Source organism: Parasteatoda tepidariorum, chromosome 5, assembly GCF_982258835.1.
Source record: "Parasteatoda tepidariorum strain Cologne lab strain chromosome 5, Ptep-v5.0, whole genome shotgun sequence".
Lineage (NCBI taxonomy): Eukaryota > Metazoa > Arthropoda > Arachnida > Araneae > Theridiidae > Parasteatoda > Parasteatoda tepidariorum.
This window is the reverse complement of record NC_141759.1, coordinates 78,059,515-78,076,101: the sequence shown is the minus strand read 5'-3', so window position 1 is coordinate 78,076,101 and position 16,587 is coordinate 78,059,515. Positions and strand designations below refer to the sequence as shown.

Below are 16,587 nucleotides of genomic sequence, written 5' to 3'. Positions count from 1 at the left end.
AGCGGCCTTCTTCTTCTCGACTTAGATTACCCAATTATTAACAAATATTTCGATCATTTGATGGGTTCGAGGAATTATGGGTTAGCTTCCTGCGGTACGACATTTAAAAAAAAATTTGATCTTTTCATTAATGTATAATGTGTAACATTTAAGATTTTAATTTTTAAATTCACATTGCCTTAACCTATTATAAATACTTTGCTAACTTTTAACTTTGCTTCCATTTGTTTAGATAACACATTCGTATCATAATGTAAACTTTTAAATTCCTTATTCATTCATCGCATATGATTATCTTACGATAGTAAACGATGCTTACGTAAGATCGAAACGGGTAGGACAATTTTTTTTAAGTTTATTGTGAGCAACCAGCCCATGACCTACCTTGAGTAAATAACTTTTTAACTTTGTATAAATGTACTTTTTCTTGGACTAACTTTTCGTATTTCACGTTATGATCTGATTAATTCGATTTTTTCTTTTCCAGGTACAAGATGACATGGAAAATTACTGGCGGTATCGAATCACTGGTGAAGCAAAAAGATATAAATTGAAAGAGGATGTTAGTCCCCATATCTTTCAGTGTCAAATCGATAAATCACTTACTCCTAAAAAAAGTGCTTTGAATTTTTTTACTAGTATTAAACTTTCATAATTACAAGCAATCTGTTTCTATAGTTTTGGTAATAGCACTATTAAAAAATACCAGGGGTAATTTTGATTTGATAGGATTTTCTCACAGTTTAATGATTTAAAATAGTTTTTTTTTTTTTTTACAGTTTGCTTTGATCAATAAAGCATATTTAAAATTTACTTTAGCATCAGTTAAGATTGTATATGTTACCGGCAAAGTATGAAACGCCGGCATTCTATAGAATGCCTAGCCATAATGCCGGATGTTTTTAGGCAAGGTATGAAATATGAAAAGTATTGCATACTTTCCCGAGGCATTGTATATAATACCTAGGCATTCTATAATGACAAATGCTCTTTAGGCAAAGTATGAAGGGAAAAAAAACGTCCATATGAGGTTATTATGTAAATGATGTGCATTTCTCAGAAATAAAAATGTTATTCTGAGAAAATAATGAGAGTGCCACTAAAAAAGATTTATTCAATTTATATGCGTAACGAAAAATGAAATTGTACGAAACATAATTTATGCCTTTCTTATAAAGGGAAACAAAATTTTCATATAAAAAATAAGAAATCAACCTACTTGTTGCAACATGGCAGGCTTGAATGACGTTTTGAATTTGTCATTTTTGAATGACATTTTGACGAATCGGAGATGTATTTTATACTTGCCGAATTCTCATTTGGCATTCTATAGAATGCCTAGGAAATGTGTGAAATATAAATCGTTTCATACATTGCCGACTAGCTTTAGGCATTATATACAATATCTAGGCATTCTATAGAATGCCGGATTCCAAATTTTGCCGGTAACATATATATTATAAAATCACTTTGTTCAAAATCTAGTTACTAGATAAAAAAAAATTATTAGCATTGATTATAATGATTCATATGATTATAATGATTTATTGATGATTCATATACAATGCCTAGGCATTCTATGGAATGCCGGATTCCAAACTTTGCCTGTATATTATAAAATCACTTTGTTCAAAATCTAGTTACTAGATAAAAAAAAATTATTAGCATTGATTATAATGATTCATATGATTATAATGATTTATTGATGATTCATATACAATGCCTAGGCATTCTATGGAATGTCGGATTCCAAACTTTGCCTGTATATTATAAAATCACTTTGTTCAAAATCTAGTTACTAGATAAAAAAAATTTATTAGCATTGATTATATAGCATTGATTTTACCTTATTACAAATTGCAAAAATCATTTGGTAATAACATATAGTGTATTAATATTAAGACTTGTACAATTTTGAGATCAATCGCAATTAAGGTCATAAGAATTAGGCTAAGCAAATCATTAATGTGATCAATATCAGAATGTTCAAATGTTTGAAACGATGTATTCCGATCAATAGTTTTGAAATAACTTATTTTAATTAAAGAATTTAAAGCATGTGATTTTATTCAGAAGAAAAAATAACTGGATTAAAACTCATTCTAATATGCAAATTAGAATGACGAATCTTTGAATTAATATATTTGTATCGAAATCGAACTACGAATCACCTGCGATGATATACGAGTAATCGCTTCATAACGTTAACCTTTCACAATTCGGGGAAAGTTTTCGAAGAGAAAATCAATAAATGTGTCAATTAAGAATTGGTATATGCTTTATGAAACCTTGTTGTTTATTATGTTACTGCGACATATTGTACATTATATTTACATAAAAATAAATATTTGCTCTGTTGTGATCAGTAATTTGTTCCTAATGCAAAGTGTTAAAGCTTTTTCACAACAGTGAATTTGTTACGGCATTCATCTACACTTTGACAATAATAAGAATCAGTATAAAACTTGTTTATTTTAAGAGTTGCGATATTTGATTAGGACGACATATCTCGTTGTTGTTGCATTACTGACCTACGACATGCGTGTAAAACAAACGATCTTGTATAAACTTCGTAGAAAACAACATGTGTATTATTTCTAAAGACAATGTTTGAATTAACAATAGTCATTAGTGAGCTACTTTGGGCCAAATGTACGTAAAGGGGTGGGAAGTGCAAAAACGGAAGATTTTTGCACTTTAACTTAGCATACCGAACATTCATGTACGCATATTTTGCGTAAGCTCTGAAGATAGTACCTGCTCCACGCAGAACCAACGTGCGGAACCTACGTACTACGAACTAAATTTTTTTTCCAGCCAGTTGTACTAATATACTTTCACATTTTACAATATCGTTTTTGTAATGTCCTATTAACTTTTGTTATTCAGCGTTGCCCTATAGTTGTACATTACACAACATTATTTTTATTACTTTACATTGATCTTCGATGTTACGGCGATGTACAATATCGTTTTTGTAATTTTATTTTGATCCTAATGCACTCTAACGATGTATGATATCGTTTTGTTATTTCACTTTGACTTCCGTTTTAATATTCTTAAACATTGTACAATATCATTTTATATTGTCCCTTTGTTGTTCTAATATGCTTAAACATTATTTACGATATCGGTTTTTGTAACTTTTCCATTGTTTTAATTCACCTTTTTGCTGTACAATAAAAACGTTTCTGTAATTTTACAATGAACTTCGTTTTTCTAATATGCTTAAACATTGTATGATATTGTTTTAATATTTTTTTTTATATGCTGCGTACATTCGCAATATAATGCGAACTCTATTATCTCGATTTATTTCATTATGGTTTTCATCATCATATCTTTAAAACGATTATGTGATAAATGTGTCTAAAGAAAATCTTTGTATAAAAATATTACTTATTTATATATAAAAAAAAAAAACATTTGTATGAGCCTTTTAAATATTGTGCTTTTTAAAACTGTATGTGCAAACTATGTAAATAATATTTATAAAAATTTTTTCGCGCAATGTTGATTTTATCGGTGGCATATCAAAAAAAAAAAAAAAAAAAAACCGCAATCCAAATACTATTACTACTTTATCTTCTCCAATTCTGACCAAACATTGTTTATTTGTTAATAAACAAAATTGTTTATTCACAAATGCTTACGTTTTAAACTTAAAACGCCTTGATTTAGTTGTTATAATGAATTGTGTTTGGATATTGACTTGCTGATCAATGTTCATTTTTTTCTTGTTGCTAAGCAACGAGGTATGAGATTTCTGCAAGTGTTGGCCTATACGAGAGAAACGAATTCCAAACATACACTTGAAATAGACTAAACAGACAAAGCCTTCGTCAATCACCATTAGCGTCCTTAATCAACACCGATAACTTGCACATATGTGCACCCATAACAGTCAAAGGGTTAAAGAAATAATCGTTTTCTGGTTAACTAAATAATTTAGTTGTGATTTGTATAAAAAAAGCTTAAAACTTTCTTATTTTTGTTTGTATAAATAAATTATGTAAGGTAATATTTTAAAAAATATACTTAATATCCTGTTATACATAGGTTGGTTTTCTTATAAATAATATTTATTCAGTGTAATCATGTACATTTGTTATTGTGCATAATGTTTTTGAAAATTAAGATTTTTCAACATGCTGAACTGGTATTTTATGCATGATTTTTCATTGTAATCGCATTTTTTCCAGTTTCTATTTGTTTATAATATCAATACGATGAAAAATCAAAATCATATAATAGGGTATACAGTGAGACCATGCATTATTCGCGCCACTGTAAGAATCTAATAATGCTCAGTAGCCGTTTTACTATGTTTAGACCCGATGTTCAACTTGTTCCGGAATCGGTAGCTAGTTATTTTCACCGAAACGGACTTAAGTGATCATTTTGAAATCATAAAAAGTGTTGAAAATTCAATTTATTGTATATCAGCAGCTCAGGTTATGGAAAATCAAAGTACGATCTAGCATTGATAATTTGAATTTTTTGCTCGATTCCTCTTAGTATTAAAAACAATTTTAATAAATCGTAGATTTTTCGAATATTTCACAGGATTGTCTTTAAAATAAAGTAAAAATTATTTCTAAAAAAGAGTTTTTCTTAGAAAAACTAAAGCGAAGTCTACTACATTCACTATTGATTTGTCATACAATTTCTATTTGAAAGTCTGTCACCAATTAAAGAACACTTACACCCATTCGGCAACAGACTCTGGAGTTGTCTGTTGCTATGGAAAGAGAAAAAAGCACGTTTTAAAGAAGGAAGCTTTTGGATACTTTTCCTTGCCGAACTCTGTCAAAATTTGTCTCAAATGTTTACCCTTACTTGAAATAGTTCGACCTCGTAACTAGAATCACCGACAGTGCTACGGTTGACTGGTGGAGTTATGATACATTTATTTATAAGATTGCGTTTCAACACGTATATGGTTGTTAAGATTTATTTATCTTTTTAAAATTTAAATACAATGAATGTCTTTTAAAACAAGCTTATTGTCTTTTTTTCTTGTTCATTATAAAAATATGAAAGAAAACGTAATATAAAATGATAATCGACCCTTAACACAGGGGGGAAACCCTACAAGACGAAATATCTCATACTAATTTTACAAAAGAAATTTCGTTGACATATCTTATAGAAGGCAAGGCAGATTAGTGTTAGCCGAGGTATATATCACTGTCCAGCTACAACGAGAACTCCTCCAAACAAGAGACTGGCTATTACTGTGGTAACGGAGATAAATCATTAGGGTGTGGGGTTAATAATTTATCGTTGGTTTAGGTTGGAATATTAATCGTCGCTCCATTTCTTTAATTCTCTTTCATAGCAGCAGACTACCTCAGGCTTTTAGTCTGGAGGACTTCTTGTGAAAACTAGACACTACTTACCTTGCGATGAATGTGTTCAAATGTTATTGTACTTGAATATAATGTTTTGAAATAATGTATAAATATTGAAAAAAAAATCTTTTATTTTTAGGACAACCATCCAAGAATCCGTCTGACCCAGATTATGTGCCATCAGTATTTGATACAAGCAGCAAAAATACATCACCAAGAAAAACTTCGACAACACCACCTGCAGATGGTAATATGTATTCATAAATTGTGTACTCATTCTTCCCTTTTTACTTCTTAAGTACATATTTAATATTTCCTTCATATCTTTAAGCTTATTCATGTTAACTTAAGTATTATTTCTTATTACAACAGTACCATGAATTAATTTTAAGCGTTTTAAAAGGAGAGGAAAAAGAAAATAACTATGTTTCATATTGACCGGGTATAACAAGGAGTAGGATTATATAAGTAGGATTGTAATCTAGTAAATTATTGTAAAAATAAGGTATTTATTCATAAAAAATGTCCAAAATATTTTTTGACAATAAGTTTTATTATGCCATTCTAAATTATACCTGAAAACTCACTATTTTCCTCAGTAGGGGAGAGTGGGGTCAATTGTAACATTTTTTACTGAACTATTTTTAACTAACAAAAAATCGAATATATTATTAGTATTAATCGACAGACGAGTAAAGTAGACTATCCTCTACTAGAAAAAAAGATAAATACCTTATTTTAAATATTATTATATTAGTTATTAACAATTTTTGACAGTCGTGCACTTGTTACAATTGTCCCCACTTACGGGGTCAATTGTAACAGTTCATAAATTCAACTAAAACATAGTTAATTATACATATTATCTTAGTTGTGATACATTTTTATTGATCAAAATAGTAGTGATATTTTAGGAGTGAAAATAATAATGAGTAGTGACCTAAAGGGTTAAACTTTTAACTTTAAGGGGTTAAAATTTTTAATTTATGCTGTGAAAGGTGACAAATAAAATAATGCACATGCAACATAATATAAATGATATAGGAAACTATTGGTGGTTCTTAAAGAGTCAAGTAATGGTTTGTAAACATAAGATTATTTATTTTCAGCTGTTACAATCGTCCCTTTACTTATTGTTACAATCGTCCCCAAGACGCCATTTCAGCTACATTTGTTAAAAACAATGCTAGTTAATTAACAAAACTAATCTTTTTTTTCTTGAAATGTTAATTAAGGTGTCCACTTACATATTCGGTTAATAATTTTTATTTGTTTAAACAAAATTACTTTGTTACAGTATGATATTCTAATACCGAAAAAAGTACTTACGTAGCGTGAAAATATCTTTTGTGATATAACTCTTTCAAAAGTACATAAAAATGGTTGCCACCTGGGGTGTACATGTAGATTTATTAAATACACCTTGTGCGCTACCTAGGAACCAAATCTAGAACCCGACACTCGAAATTTTTGCTCTGTTACAATCGTACCCTGTTACAATTGACCCCACTCTCCCCTACTCTTCTTCCCCCCCCCTTCTTTTTTTGAGGAAAATAGGGTAATTTGAGAAGGAGAATATAATTTTTTCTTTCTTTTTTTCCGCGCTGAATTGGATAAAACCAATCTCGTGATGATCAGACTTACAGTTTAGAAGTTATAAATGCTCTTTATGTACAAAAAGCACAAATTTGTACTTGTACCTATTTACGCTTTGCTATCTAAGTAAGAGAGACAATCTGTTTTCTATATATTTTTTTTTCTTACGCTGCATCTGAGTAAGACTATAAACGAATCAATAAAACGTATAGTTAAAAAACTACAAGCTTCTTCATGTATAAAAAGTACTATTTTTAACATGACTTAGTACACTTTTTACTTTGCTATAGGGTACATGTGAGGTACATTTTTCGATGAATCTTTGTAGCATACTGAATTACATAAAATGAAATTTAAGTTAAAAGGATAAATAGTTTTGTTCCAATAAGTACAATTCTAAATTAGAATATATTTTCTACAAAAAAAATTATTTTAACATTTAAAATATTGACCCTTGTAATACGTGTTTAGTCTTATTCTATAACTTGAGACTCCTTGTGTGTATATTTTTTTTTTTTACATGGATTCTAAAAATATAGATAACGGGCAAAATATAGTTAAGTTAGGGATATGGTATAGTACTGTTATCATTAGTATTTACTGGGAGATATTTTTAGATACTGAAAGTGATAAGACAACTCAGGTTTGGACTTCATTGCTGCAGTTGCAACCTATAACTTCCGAAGCAGGTACAAGTGGCCTCAGTGAGCCTTCAGCGCAAAACCAAAAACCTGAAGAACCCGAAAAACCGAGGTAATACTTAAATTTTTTACATTTCTCAGTATTTTTAAGAATAATCACTATTAATAATACCTTATAATGGAAGTTCTTAAAAATCTATATAAATAAAGCAAAATGTTTATGTGAATGTACCAGTTCGTGTGTTCACGTATGTACAGTGCGCAATAAATAAATGGAACATCCTGAATAACTTTTGATCTTAATGATCAGATCTTCACGTTCTAGGATTCAATCTTAATTGTTCGAGGGATTAATTTCTAATATGCTAATTAGTATAGATGGTATTTTAAGTTACGAAATCAGACACAAAAATGTACTTTCTCGGAATAAATACCTTTTATTTTCGGCGGATTTAATTTTCTGAAACTCAAAAAATATAATAGGGGGTTGCGCTCTCTGGAAAATATGGTCCCGATAGTTTGGTCAAGAGAGGGGTTAAAGTTTAGATTATTTAAAATTAATTTTACTTTTTGAACTCGAAACCTTTTTAAGCGAATTGAAAAATATTTGCACTCAATTACAAAATTCGTTTATCCAAAGGATTCGTTGGGAATAATAACTTTTAGTAAATATTTATTATTTTATTTAATAATAGTTGGAAAAAAAATTGAATTCTAAGGTACACAATTTTCTGCATCATTTTAGAGAATGCAATTTTAAATGGCAAAATACAACATTTTGAGCGAAATCGGTCGAATAGTTCGTAAGAAATCGAATTTTAAAAATACAACTGTTTCAAAATTTGATTTCTCAGGAACTAACTATTCGACCGGCCCGTTTTTTATTTTGCAGGCTGCACCTTATACAAATTCAGTGCAAAATTTTGGTACAAATACTTCCGAGGACACGATTGACCTAACTGTCTACTTTAAAACGATATCCTACCATCGGTTATCTCGTAGTAGGTACAAAATGAATTTTTTTTTTTTACTAAGTCCTAAAAAGCAAAATTAACGGAGAAAAGGTAAACATCACCTCATTATTGACGCCGATGATGCTTAAATAATTTTAGTAATAGGTACTACTTCTTTTATTGTAATTGATGATTTTAATAGGTACTAAACATATTAAAATTAGTACAAGATACTGTGGAAATAGGTTTTGCGGCTCACTGAAAAGAATAAGTACCAAAAAAAATTTTACATTATGGTATGTATTATTTAGAATAAAGCTATATCTCGAGTTGACCTCGAGGTATAGCTTTGTTCTAAATGATACTGAATGTAATTAATCTTTATACTAAAGTGATGAACTTCTAAAAACATGTTTTGCTTAATATGATAACATTAAGTCTCCGGGAATAACAACAAAAAGTAAAAATAAAATTGGAACTGTTTTTAGCTGAATTAATGGCGACGGTATATGTTTTTCAGTTTTGTGTTTGATTTCGTTGTGTTGATTAATATCGATTAATTGATAATTTTTTTTCACCGATTATTTCTTCTTTTTTTCAACCTCATACGAAGAACTGGTATTCAGCTAGTTAAAAAATATAATAATAGTAATAATAATACGAGATGGAGAAAAAAATATGTATATAAACCTCTTGTTAATTGAAAAGAACGTGATTAAAAAAATTCGTCATTGATTAAATTATTGATTGAAATGTTTTATCTTAAAGGTCCTCTTCAGACTAAGGGGATTTCATATTTGCCAACTGTTATTGTATCATAAAATCGTTTCCTCCCCCCCCCCCTCCGAAAATACCGAACATTTTGAACCTTTTAACCCAGATTGGGTCTAAAAGCAGGGCATGTGATTTTCAAAACGAATATTCGCAGAATTCTGCTTATCTCAGATTTTTTTTTTTTTTTTTTTTTTTTTTTTTTTTTTTAAAACTTTTTTTACGAAATTTTGAAACTTTTGCTAAATCCCGCTAACGAGATGTTTACATACATATTCTTCCGCCAATTCGATTCTTTTGATTTGGTGGATTTTCGCCATTTTGAATATTTAAAACTGCGCCGAAATCTGCTAATATCGAGTTTCTTTTTCACGCGATTCAATATCAAGCATCGATTTTCGTATGTATTTACCTGATTTAAAAGTTACGCGTTACGATTTGTATTCACGCTATTTAAAAATTGTACATCGCGATTCCTATTCACGCAATTTAAAAATCCAATATCTTGATTTGTATTCACTTGTTTTTAAAACCCAATATCGCGATTAGTATTCACGAGAGTTTAAAATCGAATTACGCTACTTTTATTCACGCAATTGTAATATCAAAATCGATTTTCGTATTTATACGTACTTTAAAAACTAATTGTTGTGATTCGTATTCACGCGATCTAAAAAGTTATACATCGTGATTCGTATTAACGCGATTTAAAAACTCAACATCGCGATTTGTATTTTCGCTTTTTTAAAATCCAGTATCGCTATCCTTGTACGAAGTAAGTTTTTTCGTGAATTAGTTACTCTAAAGGTTTGATATTCTTCATTATTAGGTAATTTAATTATTAGTGCTAAAAAATTATAGAAAATATGAAACATGTCCATGTCTCATATTCGATATTTTTGAAAAAGTTTTGTTTAATTTTATTTATTGAAATCTGTATTCCATTGAACTTGCTACCAAATTATAACTTTGGTTATAAGTATTTTTATAACTTTACCGAATGCCTAATTTTTTTGGGAAGAACATTGAACAATTTTTAATTCCTTTATTTAATATTTATAAACATGATTCAAATCAAAATATTCCGATTCGAAATGCTCTGTATCAGAAATCAATGCATTCAAAGTCTCCAAATTTGGTGGCTATGCACTTCATAAACTGAGAAAAAACATAGACATAATGAAACTATTTAGTTTTAAAAGTAACTTATAAGTGATAAGTTGGAACTGCGATTGTTCCTAAAATCAATTAAAGTGTGTAGGCAAAAAATTTAGGTACTAAAGAAATCCATAAAATATCTACTATAATGAAAGTGTGGACTTGGATAATTTTCTTGTGAAATAATAATTCTTTGCAAATCCAATCAATGCTAATGAGCAGTCTTGATGTTATTGATGGGCCCTGTCAGACAAACCATTTGAAGTTTATCTTAGCTTCTATCCCCTTCTATATTACGTAAGAAAAGTGCAACAATCCCTTGTTTTTTGCTTTAACTTTTTCCTGCAGTAATCTAAATTTTAAGGATTTTAGGCTTAAATTAAAATAATAAAAAAATTTAACTTTGCCAAAAGCAAAGTTTACGTTTTTATTGAATTTACAGTATCATTTTAAAATTTCGTGAAGAAATCCTCCAACATTTCTTTTCCTGAATTTAATTTTATTTCCGTAAATTTTCCAGAAGTAATTTATTCTAAATTTGTTGCTACTTTTTTTTCATTTAAAAAAAAATAAAAAATTAAGGAATTTGCGGTCTTACATTATCACTGCTCATCCACCTTTTTCTTGCCAGCAGAAAAAAGAGCGAATCACTGACTCATTCTCCTTTAGATGCTTACGTAATATTTGAACGACCCCCTAAATCAGGGGTGGCGAACCTTCATGCACCAACGTGCCATTTTTTCTAAAAAATTGTTTAATTTGGTCATAGATGTGCCGTCAAACAATTTTGACTTCGTGATTATTGGGAAAATAATAACTCTAAATACTTATCAACTCAAAACTCTTTATTTACTATGAAAAAGAATGTCTCAGTTATACGCTTAATTCACCTTAAAGTAACATCAGTGTGACTTCTGTTGTTGCAGATTAGATGACAAATAACTTATATTAGGTTGTAAGATGTTATTTTAAGCAGGTTTGTTGATTTGTTTTTGCTAGTTATTTATTGTTAGCTAGTTTTTTATGGTAATTAATTGTTTTTTTGGCATTAATTGTAATTTTTTTGTTTATTTTTTTATGTTTGTTTTTGTGAATTTTAATTTAATTGGTAAATTGCTTCACAGTGAACTTCGTGATATTACTTGGGCACGTGATATTACGTGTCCAAAATATTATGTGGCGTGCCATAAATGGCACGCGTGCCATTGGTTCGCCATCCCTGCCCTAAATTAACCATTTCTCAGCAGTGGTAAAAATGAATTTTCAATTTTAAAAAAATTGAAATTTATTGGCTGTCCATACTGAACTTCACCAAAGAAAAAAGTGAATCACATCCATTAGGTACATAAAGTATATCACAGACAAAGCTTTGATTTAAAATCCAGTTAAAAGCAGGTCTTATGCTTGATCAGATAATGCTGACCAAGTAGACTCACTGTCAAATATTTCAGACTTCTCATCAAGGGTCGATGGTGAGTCTAACGAAGACTTACTGCACTGAGAGATTTCGAAGGGAAAATCACCCAAACCTATTTCCGCATCAAACAGAAGACCGTCGATTGATTTTTGCACAAACTCTCTTGTCTTCTGTTCCAACTTTCGCAGTCGCTCGGCGACATGCAGACCATAAATGTCCAGACTGTCCATCTCCTTAGGAATATAGTGTTCGCCGTCTATTTCAAGTGAACTTACATCCTGGGATTTATTTGAAGTACTTTTAAAAATTTCCAGGTCTTCAAATTTTGGATTTCGGATTGGTTTTGCTAATGTAGAATTTTCAGCTGGTTGATGTTTGTTTTTGGAATCTTCCGTCTTAGAGAAATCCGAAGTGTTAGTTGTATTTGGATCCAGTGTATTGAATGCTGTTGAAAAACTTCCGCTCATAGATTCACCCGTCTTTTCAGATGTGACTGTCGATATGACGGGTAAAATAAATTCATCGGGCTTTGGTGCAATGGCTATGGCATTCCTATTCGTCAGGAATATAGGATGTGGAATCGATGATTCTGTCTTGGCGATATTTTGTGGTGCTGTGCCAGATTGATTTACATATAGCATTTTAGGTATTTTTACTCCACGTAATGAAGTGTTGTTTAATTCTTGAGAAGACATGTAACTGAAGGTGGGTGGCAGCACCTTTTGTCCAAAAGGTAACTTTTTTAATGCGAAATTTGGTGTTCCTGATTTGATGTCACAATTTGTTGTTTGTGGAATAGTTTCAGGTTTAGGCATTATTGGAATGGTTCTTGGTTTGATTTCAAAATTAGGTATTAGTGGTGAGGCTCCGGAATTTACCTGAAAGATAAATACGTTTACTGCTGGTGGTTGATCTGAAGTTGATTCAGATTTATTAGCCTCGGAACTGTTAGGGATAGGAACTAGTGGAGATCCAGCCGAAACAGGAACATGCGAGGATCCTTCAGAAACAGGAGCATGTGAGTGTCCCTCAGAAACAGGGACACGTGAGTATCCCTCAGAAACAGGAGCATGTGATGATCCTTCAGATACAGGGACAAGTGATGATCCTTCAGAAACGGGGACGTATGGAAATTTTTCGGAGGCAGGATCAGTTGGAAATGCATCCATGGAAGTTTGGTAATCACTTTTATAGGTAATTGAGTGGGAGGTTTCAAGTGTGTCTCTAGCACGATGTGTAGCGTGTGGTGGGCGGCCCATGCGTGTCAGTGGGTGGTATGATTTCCTTTTTAGAGGTAGTTGATATATATTTGGTAATTCAGTCTCAGAGTCTATTTCTTCTTTGATCACTTTGCTGTCGATAGAACTACTGCCATCGTCGCTAGGTTCTTCTACTGGTTTCTTGAGCTAGGGAGAAAAAAAATGAAACTATTTAAATTTTCGAAAAAAAGTTTAGGTTTAATGTTGAAAGATAACACTGGGAACATTTTTTCTTCTGTTGCACGAGATTTTTTTAAAAGATCTTAAACATTTTCGTATCGTTTATTTCTGCAATCAGTTTTTTTCTCTCCAAACTACAGTTTTTTAAATGACATTTTTAGACTATTTTTTGTTGAAATGTACAAGCTTAAAAACGTTATATATAAAACAAGTAACGCGTAAGTGCTGCGAAAAACTTCTAGGAGGCACATAATTAGGATTAAAATTGCATAGGAACCCATGCCCGGAAATGTGGTCATACATCGCATTACATGCTTACCTTAATCTCAAACATCAACGAAAAATGTCATTTTAAAAAATCTGTAGCTTTAGAAATTTTAATTTAAAAAAATACACCCAAAAATTTTTTTAAAAATTATACTCAAGACAATAACACATATAGACTACAGATAGTGTGTTCACGACTTAATTCTAAGACTCAAACATTTTCTTTTTTCAAACTGGCAAAATCATGTATCTTGCTATTAGAAGTAAAAATAACTAACTTATTAGGTGAACTGTTAAGTTACAAAAAACAGACACAAAAAGTTCTTTCTTTGAATAAATAACTTTTTTTTAAAATTAATAATGAAGTCACTAGCAAAAGCATCAGGAGTCTCAAACTAATAATTAGGCGTAGAAAAACAAAATGTTAAAAAAAATATATACATACGAATCACTACTGAAGAAAGTGAGAAAAAAACAAGACCTGTTTGATTGCCAGAAGAATCAGAAGAGTTAAAAAACTATAGTTAAAAAAATCTCTACGTTTTGTCAGACTATCTAACAGGTTTTGATGTTCACACCGAATTCTCTACAAGTAAATTGATAGCGTTTTTGTTTTTTACTGACTTAAATATTAATTTGCGACCCCTTATGTGGCATGCGCTTTTTGCTTTATTTTTACAAGTGTTCTAAACCCATCTAAAATGCTATAGAAGACACAGTATGTTAAAATAGCTTACATTTCTGATGACTATATCTTATTATAATGCTATATCTTTTGATTTCCAGTACTAAAGCAGCTGTTACTGGTATCTGGAAGTCTAAAACGAAACCTAAGCCAAAGCCTAGACCAAGAAAAAGACCCAGAACCCCTTCACCACCACCTGCCGAGAGCAAAATAATAGATCCACTGAAGCTATGCGTAGTCAAGATGGAAATCGAAGATGATGGCTATAACCAAAACGAAGAAGAAAGTTTCCTTGCAAGTCTCACACCAAGTTCCTCACAAACAAGTCACAATGACACTCTTTCATTTGACAGTGCCTCTTCCATAAAAACTGAACCAAATCAAGAGCCAACTATTTACAAACTAGTACCTACGATAAGCGAAAGTGCACCGACGAACAGTACTCAACAGGACGTCGAAGTCTTTTTCAAAAATGTAGCCCAAACTGTTATGCAATTGCCCCTACATCTGATAGAGGAAACGAAAACCAAAGTTTCAGCTTTGGTGTACGAAATGGTGATTCAAGCTATGCGAGAAGGTTCTACCAACATAACACAACATAAACTATAAAACTTGGGTAAATAATAGTCCTGCATTAAGTTTCATTTTAAAGTTAATTGAATTACAGATTATTTTATAAAGGTTAGAGAGTATTAATTTATTTACACTCTTTGGAAATCGAAAAAATGTCTCGAGTTAAGTTATTTCCCCACTCCCCACACTTTTCCCCACTCTAACGCGATGATTTCGACAAGCCTTCGTTTTTCTCCTATATCCAAAACAAATACGACTTCTTTCTGCCATGGGGAAAAGCAAGATTTGCTGAAATCGTGGTAACGGAGAAGGGAAAAATATGGAGAGTGGATAAATCGCATAAACTTGAGTTTCACATTTTATTACAAAGAGTATAGCATGAAATTAAATAAAACCATAAAAATAATAGTTATTTATAAAACCTTTTATTCATTTAATAATTGAAATCTTGTCTAACGCCTGCTTAATGCTATACCTACTACATTTTTAAGTATTTTATTGACTTACTAGGCTTCTTTGACATGGGTTCATAGTCCGTGGAATTAACTAATAACTTTAATCTTACTAAAGAACAACAAAAAATTCTTTCGGCTTTTGATGAACTGATAATAATCAATTATTAGTTAAACATTATTGATCATTTGACACAATTAAGTTCAAATTCATTCATATGTATGTAACATTTTTTGTAATGACCTTCTTTAATATAAATATTTAGAATCTTTGTCAAAAATTAAAGCAAAACAATATCACTGTAGGATCACAAATTGATATTCAAACAAAGAAAAAACAAAAACGCATCTGAAATCGAAGAAATCACTACTTTTGATATTTTTCATCTTGGTTTCCTCAATAGCGGTTTCGTTTTTCCGCTCTTAAATATTTATTAATTTAAGATAACTAATCTATACTTTCTTGACTTTTATCAAGGATTCTAGAAATATATATTAATGCAAGACATCACAAAACAGTCTATTGCAAAACTGTTTAAATGTCTTTGATTTTGCATAAATTCTACATTATTTGATTTTAATAATAAAATTTTAAAGTTAAAAACTGATTTTGTGCGTGATTATTATTGCAAAAAAATGCATATCGAATGTTCATGAGGACTATATCCATTAAGTTTAAAAATATTGTAAATTATTTTTTTCGAAGTTTATATCCTAGTTATATGCCATGTGTTTCAACATTTATAAGAATGCCTGTGATATTCGATGTTTTTCACCACTGTTTGTACAATATCGTCTGAATTGTTGAATTTAATGTTTTTTTTAAATAAAGTTTTACAAATAGTAAGAATCTGTGTTTTTTTTCTGTTTGAATTTTAATGAGCTCTTAAACTAAATTATTCAATTCAGATCGGACACATAATTTTTAACCACCCGTTTCGCCATTGATGTTCCTTACTTATTAACTCTAAGACAATGTTACATCTTGCATAATTCAGACAACAACAAAAAAACGATGGTTTTCAAACAGTCAGTATATTTGCTCGAAATTGCATTTAAAACAGTCTTTAGTCAATATATTCACCCATGTGTTGAAATTTCATTTTAAATATACCATAGTAACAATTTTACCTTGGCCGCAGTTGGGCTCTAAATTGGCGGAATATGGATTCTATATGAACATCCACCGAGGGGCCAACATTAGGATGGGTTCGAATCCCAGGGATAGCTGGTCGATACAAATCCGCATCCGGCTTGCACCGACCGCAGTGCTGACGTGAC

General features: G+C 30.7%; 2 protein-coding genes across 12 annotated transcripts in view; one reads left to right on the top strand and one right to left on the bottom strand.

Annotated features, from left to right (window-relative positions):
• The window catches only part of LOC107443779 (uncharacterized), a 90,551-nt gene extending 74,398 nt beyond the window's left edge, over positions 1–16,153 (top strand). For all 10 annotated transcript variants that reach the window (XM_087164336.1, XM_043048351.3, XM_071185488.2 and 7 more), the window contains 3 exons: positions 5,494–5,601; positions 7,568–7,703; positions 14,383–16,153. In XM_087164336.1, the coding sequence (XP_087020462.1) occupies positions 5,494–5,601; positions 7,568–7,703; positions 14,383–14,890 (752 nt within the window). In that variant the 3' untranslated portion in view covers positions 14,891–16,153. The remainder of the gene's footprint in view (positions 1–5,493; positions 5,602–7,567; positions 7,704–14,382) is intronic.
• The window catches only part of LOC107446343 (uncharacterized), a 37,010-nt gene continuing 32,163 nt past the window's right edge, over positions 11,741–16,587 (bottom strand). For both annotated transcript variants that reach the window (XM_043048345.3, XM_043048344.3), the window contains exon 3: positions 11,741–13,296. In XM_043048345.3, coding sequence (XP_042904279.1) covers positions 11,872–13,296 — 1,425 coding nt within the window. In that variant the 3' untranslated portion in view covers positions 11,741–11,871. The remainder of the gene's footprint in view (positions 13,297–16,587) is intronic.